Source organism: Sabethes cyaneus, chromosome 3 (genome assembly GCF_943734655.1).
Source record: "Sabethes cyaneus chromosome 3, idSabCyanKW18_F2, whole genome shotgun sequence".
In the NCBI taxonomy this organism is placed as follows: domain Eukaryota; kingdom Metazoa; phylum Arthropoda; class Insecta; order Diptera; family Culicidae; genus Sabethes; species Sabethes cyaneus.
This window is the reverse complement of record NC_071355.1, coordinates 5,054,971-5,080,885: the sequence shown is the minus strand read 5'-3', so window position 1 is coordinate 5,080,885 and position 25,915 is coordinate 5,054,971. Positions and strand designations below refer to the sequence as shown.

At 38.6% G+C, this 25,915-nt stretch overlaps 1 protein-coding gene across 6 annotated transcripts in view; it reads left to right on the top strand.

Moving 5' to 3' along the window:
- LOC128741467 (dystrobrevin beta) overlaps positions 1-24,564 on the top strand; it is a 78,891-nt gene extending 54,327 nt beyond the window's left edge. For 3 of the 6 annotated variants that reach the window (XM_053837305.1, XM_053837304.1, XM_053837303.1), the window contains 5 exons: positions 59-704; positions 9,242-9,789; positions 9,855-10,043; positions 22,488-22,531; positions 22,619-24,564. In XM_053837305.1, coding sequence (XP_053693280.1) covers positions 59-704; positions 9,242-9,789; positions 9,855-10,043; positions 22,488-22,531; positions 22,619-22,678 — 1,487 coding nt within the window. In that variant the 3' untranslated portion in view covers positions 22,679-24,564. Of the gene's footprint in view, positions 1-58; positions 705-9,241; positions 9,790-9,854; positions 10,044-10,349; positions 10,467-11,593; positions 12,236-22,487; positions 22,532-22,618 lie in introns of all 6 variants that reach the window. The other 3 variants (XM_053837307.1, XR_008412216.1, XM_053837306.1) reach the window with 3 other exon arrangements.
- The last annotated feature ends 1,351 nt before the right edge of the window (positions 24,565-25,915 follow it).

The following is a 25,915-nucleotide window of genomic DNA, read 5'->3' as shown; positions in this document are numbered from 1 at the left end:
TTCGACAAATTTCAGTGATTTGTTTTAAACATTCGTTTTTTTTTAATTTGACTTTTAGATATTTTTTCGCAAATTTCCGATGGTGCCGGTCAGTTGATCCACTGGAAACTCGGAGATTTTTTACGGGAAGTGCTCGCCCTACCGGCAGCTGTGTTTGAGTCACCAACGTTCTACTACAAGGAAGGCTTGGAAAGTGAAATCTTTCCGGTAGAGAATAAGATTACTGTTAATGATTTTATGACGGCGTTTATGTCCGAGCCTGGTCCGGCATGTTTGGTGTGGCTTCCTCTGTTGCACCGCCTGGCTACCGTCGAAACCGTCGTACATCCGACCATTTGCTCCGTCTGTTTGCGAGAGAACTTCACCGGTTTCCGGTACCGGTGCCAACGATGCCATGCCTATCAGCTTTGTCAGGACTGCTTTTGGCAGGGACGGGTCTCTCTGAACCACCAGAACGATCACGAAGTGAAGGAATACTCCAGCTATAAAAGTCCAAGCAAACAGATCGGTCACTCGCTGCGAAAGAGCTTCCGATGTGTTCCGGAAAAGCCGAACCAGGTGCTGCCGCGGTTTCCGGAGCAACCGGAAAAGACGCTAAATTTATCGCACATCGTACCGCCGTCGCCGTTGCCGTCGCACAATGGTTTCACCGACGGGGGCATGATACCGGGCATGTACGACCGAAGCAGTACACTGGACTCGAGGTAAGCTGGAAGATCTGTTGATTCCAAAACCGATCACGATTCGTGTGTTTTCGACGTAGGACTGCGTCGTACGAGGTGGTGAGGTGACGTGAAACTGCAAGCACACAAAATGTTGTTTTGTTTTGTGCGCTAATAACTCAGCGATTTTCAAATCGATTTTTGATATTTTAGCAAAAATCGATTTTTAATCGATAATATCTGCGTCATTCACTCTGTGGGCAATGACGTGGTTTATAAAAGCTATAATTGCAAACTCCCTTCGTTTTTTAAGCACACCTAACCTAAGACCATTTAAAATATATTCTACATCGTTAACAAACAACATATATAGAAGTGGGCCAAGGTGGGAACTTTGTGGTACACCAGATGTAACATTCACTACTGATCTTACTTTTTGCGTTCTTTCAGCCAAGTATGATTAAACCCATTTTAATAGTTTATGGTTGGAGCCCACTTAGATAATTTAAAAAGTAAAAGAGGGATATCAACTCTATCAAATGCCTTACTAAAGTCGGTATCGTCAAACGGGGTAACTTGCAAGAACGCTGTATCGATCCAATTTATTGTAATTTTTGATCTGTTACTTCAATTTTTAATCTATATCTGTCACTTAGTCTTGTTATCTTGTTGTTTACATTGTTCGTTATCTACATTATCTGCATTATTCTTAAAACAAGTACTAGATACAAGTGTAAGATACTTTCGGTAAGTCGGAAATATGCCAGTTTTTCTCTGGATATACAGAAAATGGCCATAGAAGTGGTCCATCCATGACAGTGTCTAATTACGATCACTCGTAACCAGGCTTCATTTTGCTCATCTTATGCATACAGAGGCAGAGCAATCTAATTCAACGACAAGCAGAGCTAATCTTTCTTCGCACACTGAAGACACGAGACTTTTCGTTCCGCGTACCAAAAAGAATACGCGATAGGCAATTATATGGACTGGCACCATTTGCTGCGTGACCTTGAGAGCATGCATTCTGTAGCGCTCCGGCAGAAAAAGAAAGATGAAACCAATCTGATGCTCACTCGCCGGCACAGTAAAGCAGCAACGCACTGCAAAAGCAAAACAAAACTCGTCGCCTCGGAGAAGGTTACATCCGACTGAGCGAGAGCAAATCGATTAGTCTTCTGCGCTTTGCCAGTAAAACGCCGAGAATTGAGATTTTTTGCAGAGCACCGCAGAAGCCTGCTCGTAACGTAATGAATATTCATATATTACGTATCTAAGATATCAATGAGTTCTAACTCTCCCGCTCCACTTCGTGATGCCATTAAGCATAGTGGACCCAAGTAACCAAAAGCTCTGATAAAAGGGTATTTTTTGGCTTTATCAGCCAACGAAATGATCATGAATAGAACTCTATTCAGCCTAATTTTTAAATAATTAACCGTACTTTCAAGTTCGTATTTGACGATAAAACTTCGAAAGGAATACAAAGCAACTTCTAACAGCACTAGAAAGTTCGCAAAAAGTTCACTTAAGTCGCTATATAGAACACTGTTCAGATCAAAAGTAACTCTAATAATCTTAAAAATAAAAAAGATATAGGGAATTTTCCCATCTCATGACATTTCCCACTTAAACTAAGGCTTTTAATTTCGGTTTCTTTAGGACTTCAGCAAGACTTCTTGTAGGTTTCTTCTAAACTTCTTTTCAACTTTTGACTTTTATAAACTGCTTTTGACATTCGTTGTAATTTTTCCAGAATTCCTTGAATGTCTTTTCGACTTCTTTTAAACTTCTTGTAGACTGCTTTCAATTTTTTTTGACTTCATTTCAACTGACTGAAGTTTTTCGAAGCGTCTTAGTAGAGTACGAAACCTGAAAATTAAATAAAAAAAACGTGTCCATATTAAATTCTACTTTTTTTGTTTATAAATACGTATCTGTCGCGAATAAATAAAAATAGTAGAATTTAATTTGAAAGTTTTCTTTTATTTAATTTTCACTTCAACTTCTTCTTGCTAGACTTCTTTTAGACTTTTATTTCTTTTATTTTCTTTAGACTTCTTTTTATCCTTTTTTTAGAATTTTTTTGGGCTTCTTTTTAACTTCTTTTAAATTTGTTTAGATCCTGTTTAGACTTCTTTTCGGCTTCTTTAAGACATCTTTTAAACTTCCTTTAAGCTTCTTTTAGACTTCTTTTAGGCTTCCTTTTCATTTCTTCAACTTCAGCTTCCTTTTCGACTTTATTTCAGACTTCTTGCAGACTTTTTATGGACTTCTTTTGACCTTCGGTTAGACTTCTTTCATTTATCTTCCGTTGGAATTCTTTTAGAATTTTTTTAAATTTTTCTAAGACTGCTTTTAGACATCTTGTAGACTACTTTAAGACCTCTTTTAGACTTCTTAGAATTTTTTTTGGGGTCTTCACATATACTTTTTCCGAACTTTTTAAAGGATACTTTAAGCTTTCTTTTAGACTTCATGTAGAACTCTCAATCTTTCTTTTCGATTCCTTTTTTTCGAGACTTTTTTAAGACTATTTTTATAGTTCATTTAGACCTCTATTAGAATTTTTACAGACTTCTTTGAGACTGTTTTTAGACTTTTACAAAATTTTGCTTAGAATTTTTTTCTGACTTCCTTTGATTTCTTTTAGATTTCCTTTATATTTCTTTTAGACTTCTTTTTAAATATTTTATAATTCTGTTAGGTTTCTGAAAGCCTTGTTTTAAACTTCTTTCAGACTTTTTTGAACTTCTTTTGGACTTCTTGTTGATTTCTTTAAGAATTCTTGTAGACTTCAGTAAAACTTCTTGGTGACTTCTTGTAGAGTTTCTTTTCATTTCTTCAACTCTAATAAACTTCTGCTTTGGGACTTCATTTAAGACTTCTTTTTAATCCCCTTTCAAAACAACTTTTAAAATCTTTTAGACAAGTATTGTCAATAAGCTCCGTTGAGACTTCTTTTAAACTTCCTTTGAATTTCTTATTGATTTTTTAGACTTCTTTCAGAGTGCCTCTTAACTTCTTTTAGACTTCAATCAAATTTCTTTAAGACTACTTTTAAATCTAATTTAAATATCTTTTAGACTACTTTAACACCTCTTTTAGACATCTTTAAGGTTTCTTTTAGACTCCTTATAGACTTTTTTCGGATTTCTTTTAGAAATCTTTAAAATTTCTTTGACTTCTCTTTTTTAATAATTTTTGGTGTTCTTAGGACTTCCTTTAGATTTCTTGCAAACATCTTTTAGATTTCTTCACACTTTGACACTTCCGTAAGACTTCATTTAATCTTCTTTTGAACTTCTTTAAGAATTCTTTTTGTGCAGAGTCTACAGCCAAAAGAATCGCCCAAGTCTTTATTGTTTAGTCAACTGAATACGACTGACTGTGCTTACCAGTCAGGTCTTTGAACGCGGTCGGAATCTAGACGACTACGATGATTGCCGACACGACGATGCACCGAACTGTTCAGACAGTTCGTCGCATCGGCGGCACATTCTAGCGCTGCCGAGATGGTATATAGCGCGATACATGCTCTGATGCTGGGATTAGCGCTATTCTGTACTGTACCAAGGGCATTCAACCCCCACATCTCATCTCTTCTCACAAGATGAAATTTGAAAAAAAAAAAACTTAATATAAAAGCATAGAAGAAAAAGCCTAATTTACACGCTTCAAAAAATAATTATTAGTGAATTTGCCATTTATTATATTTATTTGGAGATAAAAGGTGATTTGTCATGCATTCAACTGATCCCAAGCAAACGAAATTCTGAAAATAACTCTTTTCAATGAAACTGTGAGTGAGGGTAATTTCTGTATCTGATCATTCAAAAGGTGCAACAGTTCGGCATCACTACCACCACTTGTATTATTCAAATACTTAGCAATTCAACAATCAACACCCACCATTAAGAACACTATTTACTGGTACCTGGTTAAGTTACCTGGTGAGAACAGATGGATAGCCTAGCACATCCCCCTCCATATCATTGACTTTTCTCTGAGAGGAAACACAATTCTTTCAGCATTGAAGATGATTCGACTCATAGGGTAAGCCTAAGAGCAACTTTGCCTTCACGTAATTGCTGTTTTTGTCTTTTCAGAAATGTGGAAAACTTCCTATTCTAATCTGTTAAATAAATTTTTCATCACCCGCTTTGTTGTGTCCTTCTGGACCCGTAAGATTCTCAGCCTGGTGATTTTTTCGAGACGATACTATCGAGTTTTCCAGCCGAAATACCTCTACTTCTTGTTCATTTCACTTAAGTTTCATAACATATCATGAGACTATTTTTCTGAGTCACTCTTTTTAACAAACAGTTTCCATTGACCTCATGGGATCAATCATTTTAACTGAATGTATTTGAATGTATTTCGAATATAGGCTTCAAGCCCTTTATCCATTCCTCAATCTATACAAGTAATAATGACAATTAATATATATCTACAGGTTACAAAAGTTACAAAAATTACAAGTCATAAAATAAATAGTCTAGAGTTAACGTAATTGTCCTCTGAAGTATAAACTAAGTCTATGCCTAGTCACATCCAAGCTCATGCCAATGGTTATAATATACTGCAATGCATTGAAGGCATTCATGAAGCGAGAAGTAGGTTCGTGCTGCGAATAATTTCTAGACCGAAAAGGCGGTTCAAAGGTCCTGCGTTGTCGGAGTGTGACTGTACTATCGTTAAATCCGACTGCTCAGAAGTTGGCTGTTTGTTCGTTCTGAGAAGATGTTCAAAAAAAATACGATGTCGGCTATTTTATGTCTCAAGTGGACCGTATCAATATCCACCAGAGAACACAGATCGTGATACGGTGGTAGCTGTTCTCCGTTCCATCTAAGATTCCTGAGAGCGAATCTTACAAACCTTTTCTGGATGCCTTCGATGCGCTGGATGTGCGTTATATACTGAGGACGCCAAATAATGCTCGCAAAGTCGAGTTTACTTCTGACAAGGCCTTTGTAGATCGAAAGCACTGCGTAAGGGTCGTCAAGATCACGGCCAAATCTTCTGACAAGTGCATATAGTCTCAGACTCTCTTTAATCACATTGTCAATGTGCCTACTAAAGGAAAGCGACCGATCGAACGTTATCCCCATGTCACGAACATATTCAACTCGCGGCACCACATTTCCTCGGTATGCATAATCAAAGATAACAGGGTTGGTTTTTCTGGTGAACACTTGTTAGTATTTACTTTCAATCCACGGATTTCGCAGTACCTTCCCACATGACTTAAATCAAGCTGCAATTTCATGCAATCACCAATGGATTTGATGGGAAAAAAGATTTTCACATCATCTGCGTAAATCAGTATAGTTGAATGGAAGATAGCATCAGGCAATTTGTTCATCAGAAGCACGAATAGCAATGGTCCTAAGTGACTGCCTTGTACTCCTGAGTGCACAGTAAACGAACGAGATTTGTAGCCACGCATTTTTACAAATTGTACTCTATATTTGAGGTAAGATTTTACCCAGTTGTACAGCGAGCCACGAATGCCGAAATCTTTAACCGCCTCCATGATACTATTGATGTCGACAGCGTCAAATGCTTTGCTCATATCTATATATATACAGATACATATACAATCCACTTGAAAACCTTTTGAAATGTAATCCGTAACCACGGTGTTCAAAATACCGTTATTAAAAATTTGTTTGCATTGCCATCCTACACCTCTGAGCCAATTTTTAAAAAAATCGATCGATGAATTTTAAAGTTACGCCCTTTTGAAGTTTTAAAGGGCAGATTTGTCATATAAAGTAAATAAAAATCTTCAATGACACTTTCAAAATAAACGCCGTTCCGACAGCTTCCATTGATCTAGTTATTGAATTCTAGTGTTATTTAAGGTATCGCACGATAGGTTTTTGTCCATGGACGAAATTGGCCACTTGTCTGGGTGTTTACGGAAGTCCCCAGAAATTGTCCAGATACAACCAACGGGGTGCTATGTAGTTGATTTGACTGTCAGTGATCTAGTTTTTAAATTCTGGCGTAATTTGAGGTGTCGCATAGTAAGTATTTGTTCATGTTCGATACTGGCTATTTTCTACAGCGATAACTTAGTCCGAAACATTTCCGGTTAGTCCCAAAAAAAACTCCTAAAATGGTCGGCAATGGGCATATGGGCATATGCCGCATAAAAAATCAATACCGGCTGTGATTTACGTTCATTTTGGAAGTGTAATTGAAGATTTTTATTTACTTTATATGAGCAATCTACCCTTTAAAACTTCAAAAAGGGCGTTACTCAAAAATTCGTCGATCGATTTTTTTAAAAATTGGTTTAAAGGTGTAGGATGGCAATACAAATTAACTGGCATTTTCCGTTTAAATGGCCTATTTTTTTTAATAACGGTATTTTGAACACCGTGGTAACTGTAGAACTGAATTTACAAAGGTTTGTAATGACAGATTTTTTCTTCAGGAATCAGTGTTGCGTAGGAGAGATACGGCTAGTCACATTATCGTAAAAGCGACTGTAAACTAACGACTCAAAAAGCTTTGGAATTGCCGATTCAATAGCAACTCCTCGGTAATTTTCCACATGATCTTGAGCCCCTTTTTTGTGTATCGGAGTGATATGCGAGATCTTCCGGATCCCCGGAAAATGGCCGGTAGCTAGTGACACATTGAACAAGCGTGTAAGAGACACCACAAATTCTAGTCGAAACTGTTTTAAGATTCTATTTGTTAACATATCAGGACCTGCAGACTTATTGACATCGAGCTCGAGCGAATACCATTTTCGAAACAAGAATTGGACAATTGGTATGATACATCGTTACTATCAACGGACAATTCAGTGATGCTGCCCGTTGCTTCAGTAAAAACACTTTCAAAAAACTGCGCGAAAAGCTCTGTTGATGATTTAACTGCCAAAAATGCAAATAAATCAATAGCTCAAACCTGTATAACAACTTATGCATATAATCTGGTACTTGATTCATACTAAGTAAAGCCATTTTTTCGACAATGATCATATAAAAGTATTTTATTTGTCTCTGGTCGTATCAAGCAGTTTGATCCGTCTATGGTCTTACCGGTCCATATCTTTTTCTTTTACTTCTTCTCATATCTCCTTCAACAATGATCGTACCAAATCATTTAGTTCATCTATGGTTGCACCGAACATATATATCATTCAACAATGATCGTACCAATTCATTTAGTTCATCTATGGTCGTACCGAACCATATACATCATTTTGGGGCATTCAACTCCCACACTTTTAAATTTCTCTAAGCAATGGCGACTCGTGGGGGTTTAGCTTACCTGTTCAACCAGCGAAAAATACTAATTAATACGCAGCTTTTTTTATTATCGCATTTTTATATGTTAATCATAAAACAAACATTAGGGGTATTGACGTAGCGCTTGCTATGTTGCGTAAACGGTGTATTTTGTGTATATATACTGCCGAAATTCGCATTGCAGTTCCGGTTTCTATGGAGATGGAACTGTTATGCGAGTAGCGGCAGTATAAATACGCAATACTCCGTATACGCAACATAGCAAGCGCTACGTGAATACTCCCATTATTTAAATAACAACGGAATACGACGGTTTACTTTACCAGCAAACTCGTCTCTGAATTTTAACTACGAACCGAAAACTTTTCGTTTAATTTACCTATTGACCCAAATTCAAGAATAACCACGTGCGATGCGCGCACAAGCCCAAACCACAAGCAATATGCGTAAGTTGTTCAATGTTAAAGATGAACGAGTTAATGAGACAATAATGCGCCCGCGCTTTCGTGTAAAAGCTGTTTCACATTCTTTTTTTATCTCCTTCGTACCAACATATTGTTCCTGGTGCTAATTCAGTATCAAGAATCAACACCAGGAATAATGTGGTGGTATGCTTGTGCATTGAGATCTCTGAAGCAACGTTCAAACGTCGTGTTGAACGGTTTGCTCATCAGCTTCGTAAACTAAACTAATAGTTTACTGAATTATTCGTATTGCATATGCGTCGGTGCAAACGAAATCATGAACGAGTGACGAAAACAATTTTGTCGGGCTGAATTTTGTTGCCTGTCCTATGAACAGGTTGAACATGCGGACGAGTCGCCACTGCCTCTAAGACTGCCTTTGCACTTTTCTAAACTTCTTATATACTTTTAATGAACTTCTTTTGAATTTCGTTAAGATTTTTTTTTAGAATTCCTTTTAATTTTATTTAGACTTCTTCCAGACTTCCTTTAATCTTCTTTTCTGCTTTTTCTAGATTACTCTTAGTTTTTATGGTATTCTTGTTGACTTTTCGGTGAAAGTCTCACGGACATATAGTATTTCACGGTGACGAACCCCAACAAAACTCTTAATCTTCTCTTAAACTTCTTTTAAATTTATTTTAAAAAAATTTCTACATTCAAATTTTCGCGCTGATTGGTTCTGTAATTTCTGAGTCTATAAGGGTCAGAGAGACAGACAGAAATTCATTTTTATAGGTATACATTTTAAAGCAAAACCCTGCCTTATGTAGTCCTACGTCAACTGTGCGTGTCGTGTCTATCAATAAAACACTTCTGATTTTTTCTTTATCATTCTAAGGGGAACTGGCCTTTCCTTGGACAGCAATGGCACTTCGCTCACACGGGGAGGAGCCAATTCGAACGACGAAGAGCACCGGCTGATCGCTCGGTATGCCGCCAGACTTGCTCAGGAAAGTCGAACGGTAAATCCCGTCTCTGTAGTAGGTCAGAATGGTCACCCAATAATGGCTTACTTTCCGCAGCCCGGAAGTTCGGCGCCCGATCCGGTGCAGATCGGACTGGATAGCTCCCGTGCCCAGCGCGAGCTGATCATGCAGCTGGAATCGAAAAACAAAGAAATTATGCGCGAAATTCAGAAACTTCGCCGACAGCAGGAAGCCGAACAAGTGGCGCCCGAGAGCCCGGCCCTGATGAACGAACTGCGTGCTCTGCGGCAGCGGAAAGGCGAACTGGAGGGCCATCTGGGAGCGCTGCAAGATTCGCGCCGTCAGCTGATGGCCCAATTAGAGGGACTGATGCGAATGCTGAAGAACCACCAAACACAAAGTCCTCGCTCAACGCCGAATTCTAGTCCACGGTCGGGAAAAAGTCCACCACTCCCGCAGGGTATGAAACGAAACACAAGCCTGCGGCTCGAAATGTTTGTCTATTTGTTGTTACAATCATTTCAGGTCCCCAAATGTCCAGCTCATCGCGAGGTCCTCTACCGCAGAATATTCCAGCTCACATCCAGCAGAGTCTGCTGCAGCAGCAGCAGCAGCAACAGCTCATGCTCAACAGTCACCATCCGGAGCCCCAGAACGGAATGGGCCATCCACATCCGCTGGATATGCGAAACTACGCTCCCAACGGCAACAACAGTAAGTGGATCCTTTTCCTGATCGATTATTATTCTGTAGTCTTTGGTAGACCATAATATTGTTTAAACGTGATTCGGCTTTCGCTTCCCGTGTTTTTCAACAAGTAGATTAGTAATTCATTTTTATCGTTAGATTCAATCCGAAATTTTCGTTCTTAAATTGCTTGTGTGACGCTTTCAGCGTAACGCTTACAGTCATCCAGTTTGATTTCGCCTCATTTTACTCTCGTTGCTGTCGTGGTCCGTGGGCTGGAACTAAAGTAGCCTGTAATTTTAACCTCATTCAACAATCCCAAACCCATTACAGATGGATCCGGTAGTCTGGCCAGAGTTGCGGCCGGTGCCTCCGGGCGGAACGATTTGCACTACGCGGCCGATTCCGTTTCGTCGGCAATGTCTTCGCTAGTGCGTGAACTGAACTCAGGTAGCTAGCAAACGGAACCTAGCCTCCGGAAAGGGGGCAGTGCCTTTTATCCTGTTTGTGTCCGTTGTTTTTGGGGCAAACGTATTAGTTTAGCACCGAACGGTCTATTCAAAAAAAAAGTGCACCAACTTTTTACGGCCATGTGTTTCTTCTAATATTGGCAGAAAAATTAGTAACGTTTTTTTATTTCATAATTTTTCCAAATCAAGTTTCTCTTTTTTACGACTTTTGCACATAAAATATTCCTATTATTTAAAGCTCCACTCAAAAATTTGTCTGTCTTTTCGTGTCATGTCGCTCACTAAATAGATGTAGTTTTTCTAAATGTTATTTGTGATCTCATCCTATTACTGATCAATCAAACTTTTTCGTAACACGGACAGCTAAACTCCAGTAATTTGGAAACTAAGAATTCATCAATCAGTTCAAACCAGTAGTAACCTCTCAAAGTTTTTCATATTTAAAATTTGATAAATCTTTATTAGAAAAAAATTGGAGAAATTTTTCATGTCACTAGATACTGCTCAATAAATTATGACACAAAGTCCAACCCAAAGTAGCAAGCAATCACCACGAAGCATCATTTCGCAGTTTATTAAAAATTGAAACCAAGAAAAAACATTGTACCTTTTTTTATATAGCAGCTTTTGGCAGTGTTGTACCGCGTGTGAATGTTTCGAACATAATTCTATTCCTTCCTTGTCATTATTACACTAGTTGCCTGATCAATTTTTGTCGATTTTACATTTACATTTCAGTAAGCGCAGTATTGTTTCCCATAGTACTACATAGCCTTGTATAACATAAAAAAAAATCAAAGTAAAAACGATGTGCTCCAGCAGTCATTTCTCTATTTAATACATTCTCAATGTGCGTAACATGATCGTGTACGTGTGCGTGTTTGCAGCCAATCCAAGCCAAGCCAATTCAGCCAATCAACGTTGTTGTTGCTCTACTTGTAATGGCTTTTGCCATGGCGCTAACCTGTTGTTTATCATCAACTTTACACACACCCACACACACAGTTTGAGCTCCAACTTCATTCCAACAAAAAAAAATAGGATCTAAGCAACCACCTCTACACGCCCAACCGGGAATAACCTACATTACGGTATTAAAATTTCTAGGTACTTCTCCACCGGAAAAGGCATTTCCTAAGGAGCGGAGAGTCTAGCTCGTTCACCACGCACGTGTACAAATTCCAAAAGCCAAAGAACCAAACTCAAAGATCGCCAGCGATCGATAGGCATGATAGCTGTACTGCGAAGGTTGCTTCGACCAACAAAAAAAAAATGCGAATTTTGCTGCGCAGCAGCAGCAATCATACGGCTTTGTCGAATATTTTAATTTTTGCTTTCAGCCAACTTTCACAAAGCGTAAAACCACTTTTGCTACATATTATTTGCCAACGCTGCCAACACTGCGCGCGAGAAACCATTCCGCAAAGCTTGCTTTGCTTCACAACTAACTCTGGTAATTCACTCGTTAGTTAGTAGGCAACTGCCAACTGCAACTGACATGATATGAAAGACACTCCTACGTTAAAATAAAAACCAAACATCAGTGAGGCACACCACTTTAGTTTCTATACTTAGCTTAATCCTAGTTTCGGTTACATGTAGAGGCCATCCATCCAAAACGACCAACACAAACAAACCCTTTACTACCAACGAATACCCACAACAACACTGAAATACCAACACGCAAATATCTTTCAGAAGGATCGGACGAAGAGTATGACATGCGATACCATGTCAGACAGCAGCTAGGTAAGCTAAAAAAACGGTAACGCGAGGATTCCAGCTAATGAGTCCAATTTGGTGTTGTTTTTTATTTATTTGTCTGTATTGTAACTGTGTCATTTCAGTTGAAGTTTCGTTTTGCGATTTTAGTTCAATTCGCTGTTCGTAATTGAATAAACTTCGGAACACAAATGCACTTGTTCGATTGTCATACGCTACTTCTATACACTAGAAACGAAAGCATTTCTTCAACAATTTGATTGGCACCATTAGTTTGTACATTTTTAAGAAGGGTTACTTGCGAACGGTTTATCGAGGTGAAAGTTGAAAACTTTTCGATAGATTATGGGCCCTATTCTGTGAGTCACGTCGAGCAACTCGGGTCGACTCAGTCACTGTCGAGTGTCAAGTGCGGGAAGAACGACGAGACGAGGGACGAGACGAGAGACAAGACGTGACGAGAGACGAGACTAGGAAAGAGACGAGACGTGACGAGAGACGAGACGAGACGAGACAATACGGGACAAGACGAAACGAGACGAGACCAGCGATGAGACGAGACCAGTAATGAGACGAGACGTGACGTGACGAAAAAGGAGACGAGAGACGAGATGAAAGACGATACGAGAAACGACTCGAGAGGAGACGAGCCAAGACAATGCGTGGAATAGAAAACGCAAATGGTTTTAGCCGGATTCGGGTTTGTGGAAACCCAATTCTCTGCGTGAAATTGTTAGTTAAACTTTTCTATCGTAATGGCACCAGAAATTGCCACTTTTATAGTCCGGAAACATAAAAAACATGATAACACATGAGATTCTATGCCATATTGTTCCATATCGAAGGGCAGTGTTTAACCTACAATAAACAGACACATTTTTGCTACGTTTTAAGTATAAACATTAAGACCAAATATTTGAAAATGTCGTTGTAAACGTTAAATTTGTGATACATGTTGAGGCTCCAGTTTTCAACCTCCATTGACAAACAACCGCTTCACTGGTTTCCGCTGATGTTCTCAGAACGGTTGATTGAGTTTCGACAATGGCGCAAACTTGCTCACCTGCGCGAAGCAAAACACAAATCATCTCAAACTGAGGACACAAACTGAAAATAATGCCAATTTGAGTTATATAACCATTGAGGGTTTGAAGTCGTAAAAAGCTTCCGTTTTTTCTCCAGTTTAACTTCTTGTTTTTATCATTTCTGTTCCTTTTTCTTCCATTTTCAGTTCCGGTTTGCCTTTTTTTTCCAGCCTCGTTTTTCTGTCCCATTGACTATTTTTTCGTTCTGCCTCTTATTATGACCTGGTTTTCCTCCTTTTCAATCACGTTATGTTTTTCATTTTCATTTTTCATTTTCCCGTTCTTCCGTTTCCATTTTTCTCCATTTTCCTCTTTTTACTGTTTTCGTTTCTGAATTTTCCTACTCCCATACCTTCTCCTTTTCTTTTCCTTCCTTTTCTTTTTCTCTCTATTTTGATCTCTTTTGATCTGCGTTTGCACAATGAGCAAAATCGACCGAAAAAGCGGAACTATTTGTTGTCACTGTTTTTAAGGGATAAAAGGTGATTTCTCTTTTGCAAAAAAATCACGAAAAATCGATTGGTAATGGTCCGCGCGTTTAGGAAATAACGAAAAGTTGCACGTTTTGCACCACTGATCCCTGTTCTTTAATTGTTTTGGAAGAATCATTTACAGATGCTCTCAAATTTAAGATTCTTTGGCAAGAAAAGTAAAACAAAGTTTGGAATTTGAAAAATTACTGTCTGTTTTTCAGTTTGGAAAGGTCAGTAGATCGAACAACGATCCAATTTTTCACTAAAGGGTCGTATAAGAGAGTGTTTTGCACCAAAACTTTTGAAAAGTTTGAGTCAAATATATTTTCAGAAAAATTATTAATAGCAGGTCAGTGGTTCAAAAGTTATGAATTTTTGAAGAAAGAAAGGTCGAAAAGCATAACGATCTTTGTAGCCTTAACTCAAAATAAGGCACCCGAAGAGCAAAATAAAAAAAATATTGGTCTAGAACTTTCCGAAAAGAAACAAACCTATCAAATATGAACAAAATCAGAGCACAACTTGTAGGGAGAAACAAGGCAAGGCACTTTAGTAAAATATTAGATCGTTGTTCCATCTATTTTATTATTTAATCTGATCCTCTTGAACATTTTTAATAAAAGTACATATGACATTTCGACTGCAAAATTTTTGAATAAAATGGGATCCCTAGATGATACTGTATTGAAATGAAATTTTTCATACATATTCTTTTTCCCTAACATACTTTTACTTTCCTTACCACAAAACCTTAAATTTGAAAATTTGTAAATGATTCTTCTAAAACAATTAAAGCATAAGGCTTAATGATGACAAATAGGCAACCAAACCAATCGACTTACCGTCATTTTTTACTAAGGAAAAGTCAACTTTGGTCCCTTAAAAACAGTGGCAACGAAAAGTTCTGTTTCTCCAGTCGATTTTGCTCACTGTGAACCGATTTTTCATGCTAGTTTTTCTTCTTTTTTCTCGCGTTTTTCTTTTTCTTCCCGCCTGTCCTGTTTTTGTCACGTTTCCTTCCGTACTCTTTTCCGTTTTTTTTTCTCCTAGAGCAGCACGAGCCGGTGACTACCTCTAGATTCACCGGTAATCCAGCTGTGAATATCCTTAGAAAATTTAATTACATTTTAATGAGAAATTGTTTACTCTTACAGCGTTTTTGGTTCAGGATATAAGGTTCAGGAAATAAAAAGGTGTCTTTTTGTCTCACTGTTCCATAATAGGTGGGAAGAGTGAGACAACAAGTATTGAATGCCGAGACACATATTTGAATTCAATTTAAACCACATTTTTGGTTGTAAAAAATAGTTTAGGGGACGTACTATTTATTGTGTGTATAAAGAATACGTTATTGCTGTGTATGATTTAAAATTCCGACTATTTTCATATCTACATATATATTCATACTAGCTGACCCGACAAACTTCGTATTGCCACAAATTAACCTGTGTTGTACATAAATCATGAATCTCGAATGATCTTTGTCACAATCATGAGTTTTGCAAGTTTCTGAGGAGTTCAACCTTAGATGATTTACGTAATTATGAAAGCATCCCAGGTAACCAATAAACATCACCAATGCTATTCAAATGTAGGCCAATAAGCATTTAAGTCGCCTTAAATGCTACTTAAATGCTATTTTGGCAAAATATACAGCTACTTTACTGATAACCTTCTTATAGTGCTGACAATGCTAATTTACAGCTAATTACCGACACGAAGAATTTGAATACAATTTTGGATGTCAATTTACAACACCTATGCAGTCAAAGAGCTAATATAAAACAACGTGCATTATAAAATGCCAGATACGCTGATTTGCTACTTATGTTAATGCTTATTAGTTAGGCCATTACAAATATTTAAAAAACTTTTTGTCCCTCCGGTGTTGGGCCACTGAAGGGGGGGGGGGGGTGAAAAAAAACAATGAGAATTTTTTAATCGAGCAAAAAAATATGGATTTTAGGCATTTTTTCTTTAAGTTTAAACGTGAAAACCAAATCTATTCTTGCTTTTAATATATACGTTGTTAATTTCCATGCAAAAATCTACGAAAAGAGACAAAAACAAAAGAAAATTTTTTGGCCGATTTTCGGAAATTCCGCTGTTTGAATTTCCATTTCTATTTCATGCTAGAAGCGTTAACTCAACTCGTACACTCATTTTTCAAGTTTCTCAGGCTGTGGAGGCCACAGACAATTGGTTTTATAAAAAAAATCAACTCATATCCTACAAATTATTTTTTTGCCCCCCGATTTTTCAATGATTTCTGCGGGGAGTTGCCTCCCCCAGTGGGCGGCGCTTCCGACGGCGGGTCGCCGACAACACACGCGGCCGTCTCGTCCTGAATGATCTAGTGAGGTATAGATAGTTTTCGAGGTCTTGTTATTGACTAATGTTTTATGGAAGAGTCTCGAATTTCTCGAGTTCGATTAGTTTTTGAGTTTCGCAAAAATTTCTGATTTATTTGTATGAGAGTCCATATCTCCCTACCACAGGGATGAGAGGTCTCTATCATAAAATAAATTCAAGACTCCAAAATCTCCCACATGCTAAATTTGGTTCCATTTGCTCGATTAGTTCTCGAGTTATGAGGAAATTTGTTTTACATTTGTACAGGAGCCCCCCCTCTTAAAGTGGGGAGGGGTCTTAATTCATCATAGAAAATATTCTTGCCCTCAAATTTTCACGCCGATTGGTTCAGTAGTTTATGATTCTATAAGGAACATCCCGACAGAAATCCATTTTTATATATAAGATAAAGGAATAATGAGAGTCATCTGACTTTTAATTTACACTTCAGAATTCATTTACAGTCACTTCATATGGTTTATTTACAATTTAATGCAATTTTTTTTTAAACTCGCATGGCGTGAGCATTGTCTGTGTGTCTCACGGTTCCAAATAGGAATGTTTTATAAAAAAATAATGAAATAGTGGTGTTAGCAAACAATTCGATAACAATTATATTTTTATATTTTTATTTATTTATTATTATATTTTTTTATATTTTTATCTCTCATTACTATGCGATACCAGGTAGTAAAGGCAATTTGGATTAAATATACGGTTTGCTGTTGAAAATCACCTTCAAATAATTGCATTAAAATTTACTTGACCCCCCAGAAACGGTTTTTGTTGAAAAATATGTTGAAAAATCAACAAATTTTTCTCAAACTACATTATGTAATATTGGCTCATAAACTTCAATTTCCATGAAAATATCATGAATCTTGAAAGCTTTATAGCGAAGTTATTCACGTTGTTTCACTGTCCCTGTTGTCTCACTGTTGACTACTCTCCCTTACGTATTTCGGTTACTACTTACAGCCTTCTTATTAAGTGCTGGGTGTTCTCACATGTTTTTTTTTACAATCATGAAATAGATACTCATATTAAATTGGAAAAGTTAGAACTAAAATTGGATTTAAATCGTACAAATTTGACTGGACTTGAAACTGAAACTATTTTGACGCAATTAATAAAAGCTTGTCGCAAAAATAGTGCCAAATTATATTAAAATCTGCGAACTTCTGGGTTACTGAAATGATTTTGTTTTATATTAAACACGCTGACCCGGCAAACTTCGTACTGCCACAAATTGAGCTAAATGACGTAAATTATAAGTTTCGTATACATACTCAAAGTATAAGTTAAGTTTTACACTTTTTTGAGATGTTTATACTTTGATGAAATGGTTTGCTAACCTCCGGATTTTTATAAACAATTTGTTTCTTATAACTGTGCTAAACCTTTAGTTAGAAATGGCAGCCTTTTTAATGTTTTAAGATTTTTTTTACAAGTAGGGAAATCTGCTGAGCACCTTAGAAGATACGGTACTATGAGACACCTGCGAAGGCAAATCAGGTAGTGTGGGGTTAACTTTCCCGACCCCCACCCCCCTTATAGGGCGTGAGGAAGCCGACCCACTAAACCCTACTCAAGTGTCCAACTTCAATCCTCCCTGGCACCACCTTATCGGTATTACTTCAAGAAGGGGCTATTGTGCTTAATGCACTCTCTTAGATGACTACTGGACTATGGTAGTTAAGCTGTTTAGTAGCCGTTGATCGGCTCTCCAGCAGTTATGTAGCTCAGATACAATCTGGGTAGCAGCCGCATTGACTGCTCCTCAGACGTCCGAGCTAGAACACATCCTTTGAATTAAATTATCCGGAATAGAGTCCGCTCACTGCCATCATATTGCTTCCCTCGCCCACGAAACGATGGCATACAAAAAAAGCATGTTCTGCATTTTGCTCTACATCCACGCATTCGGGACACGCGGGGGACTCCGGACTTGAGCTTGTGCAGATACTGTCTAAAACAACCATGCCCTGGCAGAATCTGTGGCAGGAGGAAGTTGACTTCGCCGTGGCGCCTGTCGACCCATCCAAATATTTCCGGGATAAGTCGATGTGTCTACCGGCCTTTCGTGGAATTAGACCATGCCCGCTGCCATGTGATCATCGAGACCGATCTTGAGGTACTCCGTATACCGCTAGTTCCACTAATGATGAAGCCAAAAGAGTAGATTTATGTTTCTATTTATCAGTAGGATCGGTAGTTTCTACCAAGGTTTTTCTTTCTGTGTTGAAGCGTTCCATAGACAAAACCCAGGTAACCAATAAGCATTAGTATAAGCAGTAATTTAATCGTTTATTAGCATCCCTGGCGTTTTATACTGCATGTTGCTGTTAATCACCCTTTTGACTGCATAACTGTTGTAAATTGGCATCCACAATTCTATTTAAAGTCTTCTTGTCAGTAACCAGCTGCAAATAAGCATTGTCAGCACTATAAGAGGGCTAGCAGTAAAGTAGCCGCATATTTTGCCAAAATAGCATTTAAGTGGCATTTAAGGCAACTTCAATGCTTATTGGCTTGCATTTAAATTGCATTGGAAATGCTTATTGGTTACCTGGGAAATTTTATCTTCAAACTACGCCGTATCCTATCAGTTTAAACGTAATTTTCCGTTGCATAACCTTAGATTAAGTTGTTGTGCATAACATAGCACTAAGAGTAGCTCAAGCTCTCTTTATGTTTTGAAGCTTCTCATGTTTGGTTGAAATTTATGTTTCATTTGTATGAGAGCTTTCCCCCTTCCAGAGGGGCGAGTGGTCTTGAACCACCAGACCACCAGAACCACGCAGTCTAAGAAACAGGATGCGGGAGAGAAAAGAATGTATGCAGAATTAAGGAGAGCAATTTCTCGATGATTGCTGCATTCGAGTCGATGGCTCTCGGAGGCACAGTTGTTACAAAATAGCTGTCGTAACCGAAATATGACTGATTCTGGTTATAAATAAGTCTATGCAACCAAAAGTGCTAGAATTGTGCTACTTGGGCATTTGAGACATTCAAACCAGTCCGTAGGTAGTTCCTCCTCAGTCCATGCCTTTAGTATAACCTGATGGATAGCACAATACAATCGTTCGTTCCCGTCTTTCAACAGTTCGGCTGAGTTGCCGTCCTTTCCGGCTGCTTTGCCGTTTTTCAGCTCTCTTGCTGCTTTTCTAACCTCGTCCAGAGTTTGTGGATCCATAGCTTGTCCATCATCCTCAATTGTTATCCTATTTCTGTTGGCCGCTCCATCTTGTTCACCATTCACCAATGCATCGAAATGTTGTCTTAACGCCTAGCCGCCCCGATCGTTTTATTGAAGCTCCTCGTATCGTGCTTCTCGAAGCAATCCTCCACCTCCGCAAGAACGGGATCGCGATCACATGCTGGTGTTTCTTACGACGGCAAAGTCTCTTTTCGGCAGCTCTAGCATCTCGGTATCCCTCTCTGCTCTGGCGTGTCACAGTTTCAGTTCAATATGTGACTTCTGGCTCGATTCTTCTCATCTATCGCTCGTTGGCACTCTGCGTCAAACCACTCACTGGAAGTGGCTGCAGCCGCAGAATCCAACACTTCTCGCGCTGTAGTACTGATCGCGTCGGGGATGTGCCTCCACTGTTCGTTCAGATTCTCTCTAAGTTGTTCGCCGATCCGCTCATCAGTCTTCCGAGAGTAGTCTGCAGCAACTCCTTTCGCTGATAACCGCCGAATGGTAAGTCGTATCTTCCCCGTTAGCTTCGATTTGAATACGTTGGATAACCAGGCGAAGCCAGAGAAGTGCCGACGATCAACCAGAACGTGGCTTTTCTTTTTTCCTTGACGATCTTTTAATATCCTTAGACCACCAGTGTAGAGCTCTTCTCCCTGGTCTTTCGTTTGTCTTGGGATGGCGGCGTTGGCCGATTCGATAATTGGTTCGGTGAATTCAGAAATGCTGCTTGGTTAGAAATGTCGAAGTTTCGTCGTTCTGGTGCTGTTTTACTACGGCCAGTGCGCATCTCTGTACAATCAACGCGGTCTCCTTGTCGCTCTGGTTGGTTTGTCGTTAGTGGTGATGAGAATCGGTAATTGATCGCTCCCCATCATGTCTTCTTTCCTCTTCCAACTGAGGCGATGAATAGCTCCAATCGTCAAGGTCACGACCAAATCCTCTAACTAGTGAAAATGATTTCATGCTCTCATAGATCCCGAGCATATTCTACACGAGGTACAACTTTATCTCGATAAACATAATCAAAAATCAACGGATTGACTTTCCTGGTGAATGTCATAATCGATGCCGACATCTTCTAAATCGAGTTTCAGTTTCAGAAAGTCATCCATAATGAGAAAAAATATTTTCACATAGTCTGCGTAGATCAGAAGATTTGCATAGGAGATAACTTCAGGCAGTTTGTTCATCAGAGGCGCTAGGGATGGGAAAACTATCATTAATTACTGATAGTTATCAGTAAGCAATAATATCACTAAGTATCAGTAAGGTTTCGCAGTTATTGATGCTTACTGATACAGTTACGTCGTCCCGTTAGAAAAATCAGTTGGATTAAAGTTAATGGTAGGTAGTTGCGTACGATAGACGAGAGTGACACAATATATCGTCGTTGTCGTCAGCAGCCTAGAGCCCGGGTGGCTCGTGCTGTTTCAAGCAGTCGTCTCTATTTAACTCGATCTTGGGCCATTCGTCGCAAGTTTCCCAGTCGTCTCAAAAGTCACAAATCACTTTCGACTTGGTCAAGCCAACTTGGATGTTGAGTCTTCGTGTTTCCGGTGCTGGTGGAGTTGTTGAAAAGAACTGTTGTCGTTGCTTTGTCCTTCGGCATCCTTACGACGTGCCCGGCCCACCGTAGCCTACCGACTTTCATCAGATGTAGATGGGAGTCTCTGGGATTCTCAATCAGTGAAAGTATGTCGTGATTCATATACTTCTACCCTTGATGAAAATCATGCCTCTCGTTTCGATACTCGCTGATCGGAACACCGCCTCAAGAGTAATGTTGAGCAGCATACTGGATAACCTGTCACCTTGTCCCAACCCTCGACGAGTCTCGAAGGGACTCGAATGTGTCCCGCGGACGTGCGAAGCACATCACTCGTTCCAAAGTAGCTCTGATTAGTCGGGTCAGTTTATCCGGCAAACCGGTTTCGTGCATTATGTACCATAGCTGGTCGCGATGGACTGTATCGTATGTTGCTTTGAAATCAATAAAGATGTGATCCGAGAACACGATGTACCCTCAACATTTCTGCAAGATCTGTCGGATGGAAAAAATCTGGTCGGTAGTTGCGCGAGCCCCCACGAAGTCCACCTGATAAATTACAATGCAAAATTACAATGAATAATGCAGTTATTACAATTGCCTATTTTTTTGCTACAATGCCGTGATGGGTAAAATTAGTGATATTTACTGATAGTTATCAGTAACGTACTGAAACTACTGATAGTTATCAGTAACGATGTTTAATGATAGTTCCCATCCCTAATCAGAGGTGCAGAAGTGATCCTATGTGACTTCTTTGCGGTACTCCGAAGTGTACAGTAAATGAGTAATATTTGTTTCCAAAAATTTTAACATCGAAATCTTCAACTGCCTCCAAGATGCTACTAATATTAACGGTATCAAACGAAAACCCTTTGAGATAGTTCGTAACTTTCGAGGTGAACTCGCAAAGGTTCGTAACTACTGATTTCTTCTCCAAGGATCCGTGTTGCGCTGAAAAGATACGACCAACCACATCGTTGTAAAGGCGACTTTAAAACAGCGACTCGAATAGTGTCATAATAGCTGATTGTATAGCAACACCCGCCCCGATAATTCTGGCGCTCTTTTTATGAATCGGAGTGATGTGCGAAATCTTCCAGATTCTCGGAGAACGGCCGGAAGCCAGTAAATAATCCATAGATGCATTGAGTAAATTCATAGGAGGAATCGCAAATTGTTCCCAGAACTGCTTCAGCATTCTATTTTCTAGAATATCAGGTCCTGCAGACTGGAAGAGGAGCTCGCATACAAATGAAACATAAATTTTTGCATAACTCTATACCCGATGGTCACACAATAGCAAACGAAAATATTTTATTAAATTTTCGTGAACACTGTCGATGCTATAAAAACGATTAATTTGTTGGGCTTTTGGCATAAGCACAAAATTTGTTGGGAATAAGAAAATTTCTCAACTATTGCCACTATCAAATAGTCAATAAAAAAGTTTTGAACTAATGCTTTCCATTTTGGTATTGAACCCCTATTTTTTATTTTGTTATAGCACGATTTTCACGTCTTTCGATACGTTTCTTCAAATAAAATGTTCTAAACGAAACAACTAGTATAACCAACAGACTGACAAATGAATTACGTCACTTTACCACTTTTTCAGATTTCGACGAAATGCAAATGGCCGGCCACGAGTGGAGCGATAAGGTTTGTACAAAGCTTTCCACGACATATTTTCTATATTGTTGTTGTTATTTCCTAAGCTAATAACATTGCACTTCATCTCTTCCGCAGGATAATACCCAGTGGCAGGAACAATTTGCCCAGTGGAGTCTCAATCCGCAGAAGCAGTAAGAAGCTGCCACGGTTAGGACGGAGCACACACTATAGCTAGCTGCGCTACACTCGATTTTCAATAGTAAACTTAATTTTTTGTTTCTCTGCTAAACAGGACAGGAACATTCGCAGCAGTAGGTAAACGGTTAGAATTTTGCGCCCGTAGGAAAAGCTTAGGTATCGATTGTATCAACAACATAAACAAAAAAACAAAAACATACTAAATTACATATAATCGCTAGGTCGAAAGTAAAAAGAAAATAATATTGCTCTAACGGTGGATTGGTTCAGTTGTTGGTAAAACTAGGTTCGATTCCTATCTTGCAACGATTCTGCCATGGCAGTTAAGCTTGTTCCGATTCATTTTTTTAATATTTTAGTTATAATTATCAAATCTTGCTATTCATTGTGATCTCTACGTTAACTGCTTGTATCTAAACGGTTGAGTCTAAAACGTTCAAGACTTCTAAAGAAACGATTCCATTCCAGACGTAAGATGTGACTTAACTTAGAAACACTGCTATTGCTGCTACCGTTTTATCTTAAAGATAACATAGTTTTAGTTTAAATTATGAACGAACGTTGACCTTGCTATCGTTGCTGCTATTCGGTTGCTTATTCGTTATTTTCGGGTCTTTTTTTCGTACAATAAAGAGTTGTATGTTAGAAATCGTTGTTTTCATTTCGTTGAATAATTTTTGCCATGTTTATTCTGTTTCACAAACGAAAAATGCAATGCACTGTTACGTTTCTGTTTTGTTCAGTACCTAGTGCTTTGGACAGTATACTATTATTCGGAATAGTCGTTTTACCCATAACTAAACTATAATAAAGCGCGAACGATTCAACGCACACATGTACAAATTAAATCCCAACTATCTAAGCAGCATGAAAACATTTCACAAATATTTAGCTATTTTGTCGGCGGAAATTAACTTCCGGGAAATTATTTACCACAGTCTATCTAGAGTTTGTATCGTATATTCACAGCGTTTAACAAATATTTTCAATCTGCACTGAAGGTATAATTTAGGTTTAGAGTTAGGGACGATTTTAAACGTGCGCATATGTGTTATACCAATTCTATTGTAGACCCTTATCGATGGAGAGAGAGACCAGTTAAAAAAAACAATAATAATTATCCTTAACAAAAAAAACAGGATTCGTAACTAAAGTTATTGGATAGACACAAAAATTAAAAATTAAATATTTGGAAAAAAAATATTACCCAAGAAAGTCGAAACTTTTCCTCTGTCGTGAGTATGTTATAACCAAACGTTTTGCATTCCGGCAAAGGGAGGCAAAAAAATCATCCACAGAATAACTCCCGTGAGTGTGCCGTAGTAGGCTAGGAACAACGATAAAATTAGTACGAACCGAACGGGAGAATAGCACGCTGATCGAAGTAGGCAGCAAGGCAGAACCCTAGCCCAGCGCCCATCATGCGCGTGTTTGACATATTTTTGTTTTGGGGTGCAACGACAATAGACTCTACCACCAATCAAGCCTACCTACAACAGTTCATAGCAAATGGAGGGCCGAGCAAGGCCCAACTCAAAAAGCTTTTTTTTTCAAATTTGCTTCAAAATCTATAACATGCGACTGCGATGTATTGACCGCGGTGACAAGATTTGCACCAAAGAGAAAACATAAAACATAAAAAATAATCTACCTGAACAGCAGCGGAGCGAAGCGGCGGAACTCAATTATTACACGATGGGCAAAGTTTGTCGAACAATAACACAAAATTAAAACAATTCACTCAAAAGACAGGACTAATGCTGCTAACATGCGTTATGATATGAGTAAACAACAAAATATTCTTAACCTGAACAAAAAAAAACAAAAAAAAACAAACGAAATGTATTCGAAGCGAAAGAAAAGTATTAAAACAGATAAATCAAATATTACGCTAACCAAAGTGCTCGTGCGTGCGATTGGGATTTTTGTTTTTTTGGTATCACAAAAGCCACAGACAAATGCGACAGAACTCTCAAATTGGAGCCTACTTGCGGAAAAGACAATTCTACTGTTCGATCCTGTCCTTGAAAAGAACGGTTCTGGTCCGCAAGGTCCGTCGACAGTAAGTACTCAACCGGTGTGGTGGACAATTTTACATCTCTGTTCTGCACGAAAAATACACATTCTTGTCCTAAGAAGGACGATTTGGTCTGCGAGCTTGGTACTGCAACACTAAGCCAGTGCAATATGGCCGAAAACAAACAAAAGTCGTGAATGTCACGACTTATTTTTTGGACTACATTGTCTGGGCCGGAGTCCTCACCGCTGCACAGTGGTTTGATTGCTCTGGAATCGTGAACTTTTTAAATAACTCTTTTCATAGTGTTTTTTTTTCAATATGGCATCTTCGGAAGAATTTCTGTATATCAACAGACGGAACGACTGGTGGTTAGTATTAGTTCGGAACACAAACACAGGTGGCGCTGCAAAATTTAACTTTCTAATTTGATGATACAGAACTATAGTATGTTCTAGAAAGTTTTAGATAATCTTATTGTGAAGCCTATGCTGAAAACATTATTCCTCTAAGTATCACAATTTTTGAGATATTAGGCGTCTTTCATGAAGGACCCCCAAAAATCGGGGTTTTCACTGTAGCTTCAAAACTATGTGATTTAGGGAAAAATAATGTTCTGCAAACATTTGCATCTATTAAAATCATACACTTTTGCAGAAGAACGTGAACACGTATCTTCTATACAGAGCGAGTTAATAAACGATTTAGGTAAAAATTAGCCATATTTCGTACTGCTATACAATAAAAGGTTGGAAAAACTGGCGACCGAGATATAATTAAAGTGAAAGTACATTCAAAACTAATCTTAAAACATGCTAAGTCATTTGTCTCTTTTAGTATCTTCATCTTTTAATTTGCATTTCCAAAAAGTGTTACTCAGTCTTTTGGAGACATATATTATAATGTTTACTATATCCCATCGCCCTGTTAGCAGACCCTTGGACAGGTAAGACGTACAGGTACTTTGTTCACACAGCGCTTCTCCACGTCGAGTGATTTCTACAGTGCGATTTATAATGGCGTCTGGCATGAAACCTGTTATGCCATTGAGTATTCACAGTACTAATCTCGGCTGTGCGGTGCTGCTAGAGTTTAATAGGAAATCATTACACTCGCCCTGTAATTGTCCTGTACTCTAATAACCGGCTGCGATGTCTGTCGTTAAAGAAGGGTATTGTCTTAAAGACGGTTATACTCAAAGCTTTGCTCTACTTGCA